At 34.4% G+C, this 15,802-nt stretch overlaps 1 protein-coding gene across 1 annotated transcript in view; it reads right to left on the bottom strand.

The window, feature by feature from the left end:
* Nucleotides 1-890: 890 nt before the first annotated feature.
* SESN3 (sestrin 3) overlaps nucleotides 891-15,802 on the bottom strand; it is a 67,078-nt gene continuing 52,166 nt past the window's right edge. The window contains exons 7-10 of the mRNA XM_003253019.4: nucleotides 14,079-14,197; nucleotides 13,085-13,275; nucleotides 10,865-11,009; nucleotides 891-8,708 (exon numbers count right to left, since the gene is read on the bottom strand). Coding sequence (XP_003253067.1) covers nucleotides 8,622-8,708; nucleotides 10,865-11,009; nucleotides 13,085-13,275; nucleotides 14,079-14,197 — 542 coding nt within the window. The 3' untranslated portion in view covers nucleotides 891-8,621. The remainder of the gene's footprint in view (nucleotides 8,709-10,864; nucleotides 11,010-13,084; nucleotides 13,276-14,078; nucleotides 14,198-15,802) is intronic.

Here is a 15,802-nt window from a genome sequence, read left to right as displayed (position 1 = left end):
AGTGCTAGGATTACAGGCATGAGCCACCACACCCAGCCAAAAGATAGACTCTAATCAGCAAGCAGCTGGTTTCCACTGATCTCCCATTACAGCTAGACACATGGCACAAAGGAAGAAATCTTGCCTTTGGTATGAATTTTTATGTAATATGTGAATTTAAGATAAATGAAAAGTCAGGTCCTTCCTTAGAAAACTTGCACAAAAGACTGCACATCCCTTATAGCTTTCCAAAAGCCTATTTTACATTCCTACTTAGAAGTCTTATCACCACTTCACATTACACATATATCATCTTCCTCTCTCCATTAATTTTTTTCTACTTTATATCAAATAGTAACACTATTCTCTGGGCTTGTTTATCCATTCAAGCTCATTATTGTGCTGTATATTTCAAATACATGAGTACACATCACCTAATTCTTAACCACCTCAAGAAGGTATTACTCCTGATAGAATGTAGTGCAGAAATCAAAGATTATAGAGATTAATTTACTTTCAAGGTCACAAAGCTAGTAGAATATGAAAAAAGCTAGGTTTTTTAATCCAGGCCTTTAATCCAACCTTATGTTCGATGCCTCTTTCCTCATTCTAATTACTGCTTTGGTTAACAAGAGACAATAATAAAGTTAATTTGCCTCTTGCTAAGATCACAATTGATATTTTAAAAGGTAACAATAACTATATATTTTGCACGACTTACACTATTGCAATATTCCACCAACAGAATATTGAGTGATAAGAAATATCACCAGGAAACTGGGTCAGGAAAAAAAATAGTGAAAATAATGACTCCTATAATTCTGATATCTTTAAGAATGCATGTCTTAATAATCAAGCAGAAATAAACCAAGCAAGAATGCTACTCCAATATAAACAAAGTAGGCAAATGATTGGTGTTCAGTTTTGCCAATTTTATTGAACCAATAAAATTCCTACTAATAACAATGAAATAAATTTCTGCAAGTATAAATGTGATACAGTTTAACAAAACCCATTGTTCTGTACCTATAAATATTTTCAAAATGTCATAAAAAGTGCAGTTATGAATTGTTAACATGTTAATACACAGTTCCTTTATTTCAAATGTGTTTGTCTTGACTCACTAACAGTTCCTTCTGCATCTGTCCAAATAATGTTACCCTCCCTCCAAAAAAAAAAAAAAGTCATTAAAGCACTAGAATATTACACATAAACTGATCCATTTAGGTCAGCTTTAGTCAGAACTGTAAAATCAGCAACATAAGAAAAACAAAACCTAGTAATACATACAAAAGCTTTCATGGATTCTAGAACCTTCTTAACTGCTGATTCATGTGGAGGGCATTAAGAGTTGAAAAGGCTTATATGGTTAACTACCTTAGACTATATCTACAGCAGGGTCTGGTTTGCCAGAACAAGTTTAAAGTGGCTGTTTATTAAGTTTGCTATTTTCAGAATTGAAACTATAAGACCGCCATTTGACACTGAAACTTGCGTGAATCCTAAATTGCATCAATTATCTATTTGATAAAAGCTTATTCTAATTTAAAACCTTATAGAGTAAGAGACTGATATATATAGCAGTCTTAAAGATCACGTCATCTGCCTTACATTAGTCCAGTCACGTGCTTCGTAAAAAAAAAAAAAAATTACAGTAACAAAGCACAGGACTACAAAGGCAAAACATCACAGCTTCTGATTACATTGAATAAAAAGTACCAAGAAACGCAAAAGATAATTCTGTATTAATACTGATGAATTAAAGAACTATAATAGACGTTTCACAGCATGCTACATATATCGCTCACAACTTAAGGATAAATGTCTAACGTTGAAAGTCAAGAAGTTGGCAATCTGATTTCATGTGCAATTCAGCTACAGTCTTAATATATACATTCATTATGTAGCTGTCCTGCAAAACCAGGATTTTTTAAAAAGAGTTTTCAAGTTCAACTTCTATTTCATAAGTTAAAAGATGCATCCAGTTCTTCCATGACCAGGAAAGTTATTTTCAGGCTTAAAGGAGCTAATCCTAGTAGCAAGGCCATGTTCCAAGTGGACCTGACAGGGTTCTTTATAACCTTGCTGAGACGGTGTATGTGTATGTGCCTATACTAGTAGCACTGAGAAGATGCCAAACTGGCTGTGGTTTGCTTTCTATGTCTCTTATTTTGGGTTGAAAAGAGTAAATGTGAAGAGAAAGAAGAAGGGGAAACTGTATTTTCTCTCCAGAGAAGACTAAATAACGCAAAGGAAATATCTGCACTAGATATATAGTTTGGATCACTTTCCTTGGTGAACAAGGGTACCATTTAACTCTTTTACCTTACAGAACCAGCGAAATTCAGAAAGCAGAAGTCTCTCAACATTACAAAGGAAACTCCTTGGCCACCCAACTAATACATTTCTTTTTTCTACCTTTTAATCCTTCCTTATCAGACTTGGGGAGCCAGTTGAAAATGTGTAAAGATATTAATTTAAGAAAGAGATGTATAATAAGTTTTATTCTGTAAGTTTCATAATGTATGCACTTAACTAATCAGGATTTGTGAACAATATTTTAACACTATAGACCAGAGAGATTCTCTCTGATATTCTTTCGGTAGAAATTATACATTCATTTTTTTTAAGAGGTTAACTTGAGGGGTGCAAGAAAATAGACTGTTCTAGCAAAATTTACATAACAAAAATTCTATTCATCTTATTTAGACTTACTAATGTTTGATGTTGTCCTATGAACTGTAAAATTGGGTATTTGTTCTAAAGGCTATTTTGTGGTATGCCCTGCACTATTTCAAAGATTTCCACAAGCATTCAAAAGAATCAGATATTCATTCTCTGTTTCCCCCCTATATATATATAGATAAATATATTTTTCATTCTGTACTTCATGGTGGTACAGTCATAATTAGGTTAAAGCTAAAATGAATACTTCATGGCATATAATTTAATACAAACTGCCTCATTCAGTCTCCATTATTAAGTCTCATTTCTTAACTAGGACATCAATTCATTCCTGAGCCCTGAAAGGCATTTATTGGATACTACTATCAGGTTGAATTGTTCATGAATGAGATGGAAAACATCCAAATACTACAAGAAATAATAATCTATACTTTCAAATGGGATGGTTCATCAGGTCAGACAACTGTGTGCAGTGTCCCATGTTAGAAACCTGACATAATTTTACATTTATGAACAACCTCAAGTGCACCTAGCTTGAGAGGAAGAACTATTACATCTTCTTCCTCTTTGCATTTCCTCTTCCTTCTGGATATACCCGAAGTGCGGCTAGGAGAATAAAGACTACAAAGTCAATGCATTTTCCTTTCATCCCATGGAACATTTTTTTCCTCCCGTAAGAACAGGATAGGAACAGAGGTTAGAGGCTTAGTCTAACCCAGGAAAGCCTGGTTAAACCCTTATGTACCCAATTTTGTGTTATTTTATCTATATTATAAATCAAATGGGCTTCTGTGATACCATGGGACCATCTAAATACCCTTTGCCATATGTCATTCTTTAGAAATGTGTTTCAAGGCCCAAACACCACCAATAAAACAAATGCCTGGAACACCACCCTATTTGCATGCCACAAATTTCCCATTCCACTGAAGGGTTACAAGTCATTCTGGATTGCTGGAGAATTTTAACTTTATATTCAAATAGCTTGGACTAACAACAGTATTCATAACCTAATACAAATCCAAGTTAGGATGGCAATTCAATCACTTTAAAATCCTGTTATATGCTAAATTCTGAACGATAGAAATAGTTCAATTTCTGTATCATGTATAAATATAAAGTTTCCTACTTTGATAGAAGGCAAAAATCTTTTATGATTTATTTAAAATATGGAAGTTGTATTACTGAACAACAGTGAGTGAATCCATGAAAAGGTTGGATACTCTGAATTTATAGGCTCTTTGGGGATGAGGTAGAGGAGAGCAAGATATTTCGGCAGCTGGGAAAAGGGTAGAACAGAACAGGGTGACACAATTTACACTTGATACTGTATAACATCTGGTAGAGTGTCTAGGGCAAAGGTTAGCCAAAATATAGCTGGATGGTTGAGGGATTTAGAAGGAGTTGGGATGAATCCATAGTCTCAATGAATGGAGAAAAAGTAACTCAGGAAAGTAAATGCTGGTGACTTATCAGCGGGTGGCTGGTGATGTTTGGTTTGGATTGTGAAAGCTGCTTAGACCAAGATGGGCTGAGGGAAGGGGAGGAGAGTGAGCATGTAGAGGTTGAGGCACTTGGAGGAAGAAGCAGCAGGCAGGAAAGGGTGGACTGAATGCAGACAGGACCTCCCACATGGGAAATATTTTCTCTAGATTAGGTGTAGGATGCTGAAGGCAGCCACACTCTCAGCACTATGTTCCTCATATTCTTTGAAAACCCTTCTTCCTTCCTCATAGGGCTCTGCCTTGACATATACCTCTACCTCTCTTATCCATTTCACCCCAGCTATTTTTGTTCTAGGTCTCACCTGGGCAGATTCTAGGTCTGTTAACTAAGTCAAATTAGCACTGAAATAAGCTCCACATACAGTGCGCATATAAGTTCTGTTGACTGAGATAAATACATTCATGTTACAGTACTGCTTTGAAGAAAGACTATTTAATTTGATTCTCAGTCTCCAGAGGGATATAATAGGGAAACACAGTTTATGTTGACGGCCACCTAGAATAGGTTCTGATTACATAAATTAGGTAACTTAAAACTCAATCTGAGCAGAGGAGCCACGACTTTCAGTCTGCTGTTGAATTGTGCTGCTAAGCAAATGTGATATACTATTTACATAACATTATTGTTATGTACTGTTTACTTCATGTAAGACCATCTCTTTGCATAAAAGCAGTCCTATTAAAGAGAAGAATTTAAGGTCTTGCTTTCCAGAGAAATGATTTAGAATTGTCTTTAAAATACAACCTAAAACACCTTATTTTGCTAACACAGTGCAAATCATTTTTATAACATGCACTGAAATTTATTTTTTCCATGAGGAATTGTCCTTAGAGTTCGAAAGAATCTTACCATCATATAGGCCTGCACCCTCCCTCCACTAAAAATGGTGAACTATTTTAAGTACAGATCTTTAATTGTTTGTTGATCATTTTATTTTGCTGTGGCATAGAAATCTAAGATTTTGGATTAAAAAAACTTTATAAGGGGGGAAAAGGAAAAAGTTGCTCTGGAATAATAATTAGCTTTTAGAAGCATTTAAAATCTTTAGGAGACATTGTAACAATTAAATAGGAGCTCTGGTTCAAATCTTATAGGATTCTTATATAAAACTTATATTGAGTTTTCTGTTATAAAAACAACCCTGTGTTTCTCTGCCATTATTTGGGCTTACAACCATAATTAAAGGCCAAGGCTATGCCCCAGATTCCATGTTAGCCATCTTTTATTTGAAAAATACCCCAAATGGGACAAATTCATACGGGGACTGAGACAATGTACTTAGTTCAAAAAGGTGAAGGAGGTAATAAGCTGTCTCAAAAGCCTCTTTTCCCCTAATAGTCATATATCCACCTGAGGAAGCCTCGTCTGAAGAAGCCAGTGAGGCACCTGCCTGGCTACTCCCATAGTCAGGTGGGTTAAAGAACAGATTATTTTCAGGTGGGAGAGTATCTCAATATTTCTTAAGGTGATCTGAGAAATTATAAATTACCATTGAAGCTGGAAATCTTGAAATTCCAAAGTAAATAGACATTATTCAAGCATACACATCAGTGGACTATGAAGACTAATTTTAACATAATAAGCAAAGAATTAAAGAATTCACATTCACATGTGCTTTTCTCACGTACACTTGCACATTTAAGTTTGGCACAATGTGAGCGCAAGGTGTAGATCAGCATATTGCATAATCACATCACTATACCAATTGAACCAGATATCTCTTTTAAAAATATCACATTTTAATATAAAAAGCTATACTATAAATTACTAAATAGTAAATTCAATACTCTGAAAAAATATCACCCTGGAAAACCGCATCAGAATTTCAAGTTTGCATTGGATAAAGAAGTTAACAGCAAACTCGTTGTAAAATGGTATTCACAACCTGAAATGCTGTGCATGCTGCATATTAGTAGGTGCTTTAGCACCTGCAGAAGTCAATTTTTCTAGGCTGGTTCACTGAGGTTCATAAATATATGGTTTTGTTTTTGTTTATAGTTCCAAGTCAACTTATTTTCCTGACTATTGATAAGATAGATCAATGCTGAGCTAAAAAGAAACTTTGCAAGGAAAGAGATCTATTAAAGGCACTAATATTTCCATAGCCTAAACTCCAACTACTTACATTTCCAGGGAAAAAAATAAACAAAAACTAAGTGGCCATTTTAGTTACTTAAACCTTGTTTCCCCTTTTGGTCTAAAGCTCATATGGTGTTCTGTGAGAATTTCTCCTCCTTTTCAATACATACAAATCATTTTTTATCCTGTTATACAGTTCACCTGCACAAAAATATAGGGCTATTAATTGAAAGCATCTAGTAAAAAAAAACAAATTCAAGAATAAATGACATCCTCAACTTGAAAGTTGTGAAGTTAGGTAAGTCAAATGGACATCTATGTTGCCATTTGTGTTTTGCCATTCTCCTAAATATTTTCTTTTATTACATATCTACATAATGTAATATTGAATGAAAGTTAACATATGGCATATGCAATAAAACAGACGAGATATGGCACAAGTTCTCTGAATAATCTCTTTAAATAAACCACCCTGTCTTTAAAAATATTAGTAATTTTTTCCTCACATGGAAGATTTCAAACAGGATCCTGGAATCCAAAAATGCAGAACTACCTTATGTTAATAAGTATACAGTCATAGTTGTTTTCCTATCTGGAACAAAATCTAAAAGAAAGCAACCCAATATATTGTACCAGAAGAGGATGATAAATGGAAGAGGAAAATGATTTAATGAAACACTAGTTCACGATTCTTTCATGAAAGAAAAGTTAAATCTTATATCACAAGTAAGTCTAAAATGAAGTATTTGCGGGAACTCTAACAGAAAATTTTATCTATATTATTTACTATGAAAAATGGATATGTTTTCAAAAATTAGCATGTATGTGTACAATTCAAGTCACCCTTAACTAACCAAAAAGTGTTTAAAAAGCAGTGCAGTTGTGTCCTACTGGATAGTTGTAAGCATCTCTTTAGGCACTTCACTGGTTCGTTGACATAATACAAATTAAAGCTATAAACACATAATGTTGTGCTCTCTGAAGATAGTCTAATCAAGCAACGTAAACCAATGCAAAAATGTGACTTTTTGGCCGCTTATTCCTCCCCTATGACTTAATAACTTTTTTAAACCAGTTGTCCAAGGAGATTTTTCTGGGGAAGGGAATGCTTTGGCATTATGAAAGGAACATTGTTCAATCCCAGTAAGGTAAAACTGAAAAAAGCCTGTGCAATAAAGAAATTTGAAAAAAATTTCTTTATGGCTCTGTTTAAAAGGACACTTTTGCAGTGATATGACAGGGGGAAAGTTTAGTTGAGTATTTTTTGAACATATTGCACTGTTTTTGTAGTTCAATCACATTAATGCATAGAAACACAATTTTTACCTTTGAATAATAAACTGTCTAACCTATTATAAGAACAAAAGTCATGGAAAATAATTTCTAAAAGCCTAACAGGAAAAAGGCATATTAACCTTCCTTTGCTTAACGACATATAGAAAAAAACTATGAGAAAGGAAAAATGTGCAAAGAAAATTTTTGGTCAGTCTTGTGTGGGTACAGGTTTATATGTGCCAACTAAATGAACTGTAAGCAGCACTGTGAGCACTGATTATTTAAGGTGACTGTGGATTACTGTCAGTGATAGGATTGTGTATAATTCCACTTATAATATATACATCTGATATGGAAAACTGAAACTTCCGTTTTAGAAGAGAAAGAAAATAGCTGAATTTGGCATTTCAGTAGCATGCTATAGAATTCATCATGATTAATTTCACATTAAATTATGGGCAATAGCTGTATCACATTTCATGTTATCGCCAATAGCAGTAAAACAACAATAAATGAACAAACAAACAAAAAAAACAGTGCCTGACAAATAATCTCCTGGGGACACAAATATGTGTCCAGTGAGCAGCTTGGTTCAACAACGCATGCTTTTTTCCTCCACCAGATTTAGGACACAACATTAAAATTTTAGAATGGCCAGAAAGGTCACTCTTTGCTGAATTCCAATATCTGAAAAACAATTGCTTGAGCAGATTGTAAGCACTTGTCCTTATTCTTAAAAAAAAAAGGGCGGGGTGGGGGGGAGAAAAAATACACATACACACAACCCAAAAGCGCTTAAGTTAAGCATTAATAAGCCAGATTCATGATTTATGATCAGTATCTAAAACTCCAACTATAAACAATGCAAAGTAGTGCTCCTCAGTATTATTTTTGCAATTGTTAGTAATGTTAAGCATCAAGGAAAATAAAACACATCATTGCACATTACAGCCGCAAAAAACAAAAACAAAAAACAAACGGCTAAACTTTGACACTAGAGAACTGAATAATTTTTGATGCTATATCACAAATAGCTTCAATGTTTATCTTATGTGAAAGGTCTTTACACATGTATGACATTTTCCATGGGTGATACTTCAGGTCAAATGCCGAGTTATGGCACGAAGAGCATAAAGAAGTTCAGCTTGCATTCGTGCTTCCATTAAAAGTAGATTGACATGAACCTAGAAGTGAAAATGTTATCAGTTTAGTAACCATTACAAACACCTAAAAAATCTTATTAGACATTCGCAAAGGTTTTTTTATGTGTATATAAGCGATATACACACACACACCTAGGCTATTTATCCATGTTCATGATGCAACACTCAAACCTGTGTCTAATGGCTCTGCGAGCAGTAGAAATAACCCATAAAATCTAAAAAATTCTGATAACTTTATTAAAGTTGTTATTTTTGTAAAGTCAATCTGTTGGGTTATAAAATAAAACTAATTTTTATGAATTATAATTTTCTTACAAATTATATTTCTTTCTAGTTATAAAATTTTACATGGCTATGAATCAGCCCTCATTTTTTTTAACAGTTTATGCTTATCCTGTGAAAAGCTTTAAAAAATTTTTCCCAGTATTTACTTAAAAGATACTAAAGTGAAAATCCAATGTTTAAAGTTTCTGATTATGTTTGATACTTGTTAGACATACATAGCTTCCCTAGAGTCTTTTGGATAAAACTGTGAAGAACATTTCTTTTGGGGTTACATCTCAGCTGATAAGTTAAAATGGGTATCGATAAGTTTTCAAAATTTACTACAAAAATATGTTTTAATATTATATTCTTTTGATATATTTATACCAGTTGGATATGTCGTTGGATATATTCTCCTGAAGAGTAAAGAGAATTTCTAGATACAATCTAGAAAAGGAAGAAAATCTAGAGCAAACATATAAATATGGGATAAAGACCCATCAAGGGGAAATGCTGGATGTAAAATGGGTATTTACTTGATGTGAGTGGCTCTAAGACTTCAAAAAATCTGTTAGATACTGAAGCCATAACATTCTCTGCTAAGATCATACAGTTTATTAGTGAATGTTTCCTAAAAAGATTTTCTTACTCTCAAGCTTTGAAACTGTTGTATAAAGGAGATTCTTGAACTTAAAGGTTAAAAGTCCTAGGACTTAAGGCCAGCTCTTATACTATGATGTTGATAAAGATCCTTAACATTTATTAGGTTTTCTAACTTAATGTTTCCTATATATTTCTTTCAAATAAATATTTTTATGTAACAGTATATTTGGCTCAAAGGTCCTGAATTATATTGTCAAAACACTAAGTTACCAACTTTGGGTAAAAATCTATTGTCTTTTTTTTTTTTTTTTTGAGAAATGGAGTCTTGCTCTGTTGCCCAGGCTGGACTGCAGTGGAGTGATCTCAGCTCACTGCAACCTCCGCCTCCTGGGTTCAAGCGATTCTCCTGCCTCAGATTCCCAAGTAGCTGGGACTACAGGCATGCGTAACCATGACCAGCTAATTTTTGTATTTTTTAGTAGAAATGGGGTTTCACTATATTTTGGCCTGGCTGGTTTTGAACTCCTGACCTCAGGTGATCCCCCCACCTCGGCCTCCCAAAGTGCTAGGATTACAGGCGGGAGCCACTGCACCCAGCCACTATCTAGGTTTTTAAAATATTTTTTTAATTCAGATTTACTGAATAGTAACCCAATTTTGGTTATATGCATTTTTCAATATAGTGTATAAAAGTTTATCATAAGCCTTAGAAATACTAGATCTAAGTATTGATATCTTCAAAGCACATTTGGAAAACTGTCTACAGTTCTAACTATTAATAAAAATCAGACATACTGAAATATTTTGTTAGGTGTAATTGTATTTTGGCCCAGAAGGCACATCCATTTTGAGATTCTTTAACCACTAGAGTTAACCTATTAAGACAACGGTTTCTGCTGGGCACAGTGGCTCCCACCTGTAATCCCAGCACTTTGGGAGGCCGAGGTGGGCAGATCACCTGAGGTCAGGAGTTTGAGACCAGTCTAACATGGTGAAACCCCACCTCTACTAAAAATACAAAAATTAGCCAGGCGTGGTGGTGGGCATCTGTAATCTCAGCTACTCGGGAGGGTGAGGCAGAAGAATCACTTGAACCCAGGAAGTGGAGGTTGCAGTGAGCCGAGATCACGCCACTGCACTCCAGCCTGGCAAACAAACAAACAAACAAAAAAACCCCAGATAGCTAGACGATGCCCCTTCCATGTCAATGGCAATAATTTATTAATACTTTCATGTGTCGTTTTTCATAACTGTTACTTCTTGTACTGAAGAACTGTCTATGGTATAATGCTTAATACCGAAACACTTACCTTTTCTGAGTGTTTGAACTGCCGCCAGTAACTATCATACATGCGTTTTGTAGTTCTCTCAGGATAGCAGGTCACTGTCTTAATGTAAACCTTCAGGCTTCTTTCAAGTAATTGATTAACTTCTCCATAATCATAGTCATCATACCTACGAGCAATACAACAATAGCTTTATAATGACAAAATAAAAATATTTAATTTCCAAAGTTATACTAAGGACATTTATTGTCTAGTAATTAAATACTAAAAGCTCGTTAATTAATTGAATCAACAAATGTTTACTGAGTACCCATTACGTGCCATGAGTACTCAGTAGTAGTGATATACTAGTGAACAAAATAGACAAAAATCCTTGGTCTCATGGAGCTTAAATTTTGTTGAAGAAAAAAGGAAAAAAAATTAAAAAGATAAACACATTGTAGTCAGATGGTGATAACTGCCATGGAGAGGAAATGGAACTTGGTCTGGGAGGAGAGGAGTTGTTATTTTAAATAGGGTGGGCAGGAAGGCTTCTCTGAAAGCCTTGATATTTGAACAAATGCCAGATGGTGGTAAAGAAGCAAGTGTAAAGGACTTGAGGTAGGAGTCAAGTGTTTCAGGGAAGAGCAAGTAATCACTGAGTCCCATGCTGCCTAATAGTCAAATAAGATAACTGGGAACTGACCACTGGAAGTAGCTATATGGAGGTCACTAGCAACCTCGGTAAGAGCAGTTTTGTTGGTTGATACAGACAAAAGCCTGATACTGTGAATAGGTTCAAGAGAGAATGGGAGATAAGAAAATAGTGACAGTAAATATACACAATTTTGTCAGAGATTTGCTTCGCACGAAAGCAGAAAATGAAGCAGTAGCCAGACGGAAATGAAAGGTGAAACTGAAATTTTCTTTAAAGATGGGAGAAATTAAGTGTGTTTCAGTGCTGATGGGAAAGATCCAAAAAGGGAGTAAAGCTGACTATGCTGGAGAGAGAAGGGAGCATTGCTAGAACTGAGATCTTTAGAAAATGAGAAATGGGATTTTGTGCAGAAGTGTATAGGAACATAGACAGTAATGACAGCAGAGTAAATGGGCACAGATGCAGACAGGTAGGTAAATGTGGTATTGGGAGCTTGTGGAATTTCTCTGTTATATTTTCAGTTAATTTTTAACCCACATAATGCTTAGTTTAATAAAAAGAGTATCTTGATGCATTTATGTAAGCTTTATTTTGTAGCATCCAACAGATGTATTCACTACATTTGTTGCCTTGTATCCAATACATATTTATTGCATTTAAATTGAGTTTTATTAGTGTTTATTTTTCTTAGGTAGGTAGATATGATATATATGTGTTTTAAAATGTGTTGATTCTTTGATAACATTGTCTAGCATGGTAAATGGACAAATAGCTCAGTTATTACATACAACCATAATCTATTACATGGAATATTGTGTTATTAGTCGATTTATCAGTAAATTTTGGGGTTCTTTAGCTAAAATTATAGGAAATACTTTGCTTAACAGATTAAATTCTAATTATCATAAAGTCTTTCTGATATATATCTATATAGTCAAGTTGAATAATTTGTAACTGGAAACTTTTTCTGTCTGCTAATCTATTTCCATAAAAGCCTCAAAACCACAACTCAAAAAGGCACATTCTCCAAAAAGTGCTATCTTGATTAGATTATTCAATCTCATGTACTTACTGTCCTCTCAATGCTAATTTTCTAAATTTAGAGGTCATTAATTTGTATTGGCTGATATATTTAATTTCAGTGTTATGTGACCTTACATAAGCTTATGAAGGCACAACCTAGTATAGTTTTGTTTATACCGTAATTACCATTCCTTAAAAAATAAGTTTTAAAAAGACTAAACTAACTAAACAAACCAGAATTTATTATAGTGATCTAAAGGGACACTACACCTGTTTTTTTAAAACTCACCTGTTCTTCCAGGAAGGATTCTCAAATTTGGTCTAATTCTATCCTATCGCCAATCATTACTGATGTTTTTTTCCCTCCTTAGTAAATTTTTACCACTATATTTATATGTGCATCAATGTTAAGATTCATAACAAAGAAAAATGCTTCTCCATAAAATGAAATTAATTTTTAAAATCAGAAGTCTACATGTAATATTTTCTTCCCAGAGTCATATACTCCCAAACAGGACAAAAATAAGACTCATGCTTGAATTTTCACTTGGAAATATAAAAAACTGTCTCTACAATAAACATACCTGATTCCAAACATACAGTGAACGTAGTTAAATAAAGCTCTGCGCAGCATGGTTGTGTCAACATCCTCATGGGTGGCCATAGTGTTATATGTGAGATTGTAGACCATCCGAAACTTTTCATCAAGAAGATGTCCAATATCAGAATAAAGTCTGTTCACCAGGGAGAACCCATGATTTTCCCAGGTATAGTCCTAAAAGAATAAAATGTATTTAATTGCAAAGTGGGCATTTTCCATCTAAATTCTATGTATTTATTAAATATAACTAATGAAGCAAGTAAGCGAGGCTATTTCTAATTTAGTTCTAGGTTTTCAGCTTTACTAAGGCTTTACCAATAACCCTTCACATCAGTTAGCAGATCAGAGTGTCTGGATGTTTCTTCATGGGGTGTGGGATTGGCCATGTTAGTGATGAACTCTGGTCATCTCCTACACTTGGGTACTACACACACTATCCTCTTATCTGGAAGGGCCCCAGGAGATCTTGGAATATTCCTATGTGAACAAACCTACCCAGTGACATGGACAGTTAGCAGATCATCTAAAATAACCATGAAGGAGTTTGTCATAATGCAATCTCATACTCTCTTTAGGAGTCATATCACTGCTGTGGCTATTTCCTAGGGGTGAATATTAGAGTAGCCCTTAAGCCCATGACTACTGGTATATGATTTTATTCCAAGAAAAAGTGATGTCACTTGTTTTCCTCTCTGTTCCCCCCACCCCAAAAAATGGTATAAACATTATGCAAATACTACGTAATAATAGAAGTAATGAATAAAGCAGACTGTTTCCTTTTGTCTTCTTAGGGAGAAAAATGTTGAAATAATTATCCATCTATTGGGAACTCCAATTAGATTAGGCTGAAACTAGGTTAAATACAAAGATTTATAGATTCTATCAAAAATTCTTTAGTGCCAATTTTTAAAATTTCAACACTTAATGGTTAAAATGACAGTATTTTCTAGTTTCTCTGAATTAAAGACATATTATACCTGAGCTCGGAATGTTGGCAAATGCTCTTCTCCTCGTCTGGCAAAGTCTTCATACCCAAAACCAGGGTCTTCAATATATCGAGAGACATCAGATGTTATAATCATGTCATCCTCAAAATCTAAGGACAATAGTGAACAATCTAGTGTTAAGGATACTGTATGTGGTTATGACAATAAAACGGAACTCCATTTTATTCCACTTTTTAGCTTTTCCATGGATTTCTAAAGTGAAAACATGGACTCTATGACTTAAATTTATATAAAATATCTACTGCTAAAGTTTTAAATATAATTTCATTACCAAGTACTGGCAATCTTACCATTTAACTACTTTTCCTAACTGTTAGTTTGACTAACTGAAATACCTAAACAGTAGTAGCAAAAGATCAATATGCTAGTTTTACTAATTTAGGAATGGAAGATAGCATAGGCCTGTAAGTATAAAGCTTAACCAATTTTTTTTTTTTTTTTTTTTTTTTGAGACAGAGTCTCACTCTGTCGCCCAGGCTGGAGTGCAGTGGTGCGATCTTAGCTCACTGCAACCTCTGCCTCCTGGGTTCAAGCGATTCTTCTGCCTCAGCCTCCTGAGTAGCTGGGACTGCAGGTGTGTGCCACCATGCTCAGCTAATTTTTTGTATTTTTAGTAGAGACAGGGTTTTGCCATATTGGCCAGGCTGGTCTCGAACTCCTGACCTCGTGATCCACCCACCTTGGCCTCCCAAAGTGCAGCTTAACCGTTTTTTTGGTTTTGTTTTTATCTCTCCAGGGGATGAAGTGGGATGAGAGGAAGGAGAAGAGATGAAGGTGAAAGACCACTCTGAGTTTAAGATAAACCTTTTTAAAATTACATGGTGTTTCATCTGGATGTATTCACAGTAAAAATTAGTTCAACATAGTTTATTTTTAGCTTGCAAAAAAGCACATAGGGAGAAGGATCAGAAAGGACACTCAGTGGGGAGGAGAGCAGAGTTTTTGATGTCGTTATCATTATCTTAATACACTTGAGAGCTAAGTAGGGGGGCTCAGTTTGTGAACATTCACTGAGCTTTATGCCTAAGATATGTGCACTTTTCTATGCATATGAAAACAAAAAGTACACAATATATGGAGTAAACAATGTCCTAATGAACTGTGACTAGAATATTACCAAAGTGGCATTCGGGAAGATAGCAAGGCAATAATATTTTAAGAAAACTGATTTCTGCATACTTGATGACATTAACAATTTACCACTGAAAAAGTTTAAATATCCAATGCATATTAATTTATGCAAAATAATTCTATCTCACTTTTTATTTTAGGTTGGTCTGTCTTTACTATTTTTTCTGATTTCAACCATTAAAAGTGAATGAACAAGCTTCATTTACTAGCTTCTAGTCTAGAAAATGAACATATATTTCTCAAAATAAAAGAACAAACTAGCTATTTCCCTGAAAGGAACAATATTTTTATTATAAGCATTTTAGTATTAAATGTCGTATTTCATAAACAATAAATTGTAAAACAGTATTATGGCATAATAAAAGACAAACTATAACTCTTAACTGAAAATTTTTGAGAGACTTAAAAAACAGGTGTAATTACGTTAATTCTTCCAAAAGAAAGACCTGGTAGTAATACTTCATTATCTTTAATCTTTGCTATTGCATGAACATTCTAACATTAAGTATTCTTTTCTCACAAGTTATCGGCTGTCTTTAGGTCACTGCTGTGGACTAACTGGG

The sequence above is a fragment of the Nomascus leucogenys genome, chromosome 15 (assembly GCF_006542625.1).
Source record: "Nomascus leucogenys isolate Asia chromosome 15, Asia_NLE_v1, whole genome shotgun sequence".
NCBI classification, from domain to species: domain Eukaryota; kingdom Metazoa; phylum Chordata; class Mammalia; order Primates; family Hylobatidae; genus Nomascus; species Nomascus leucogenys.
Note: the sequence above shows the minus strand (reverse complement) of the source record. Positions and strands in the feature narration are given on the sequence as shown.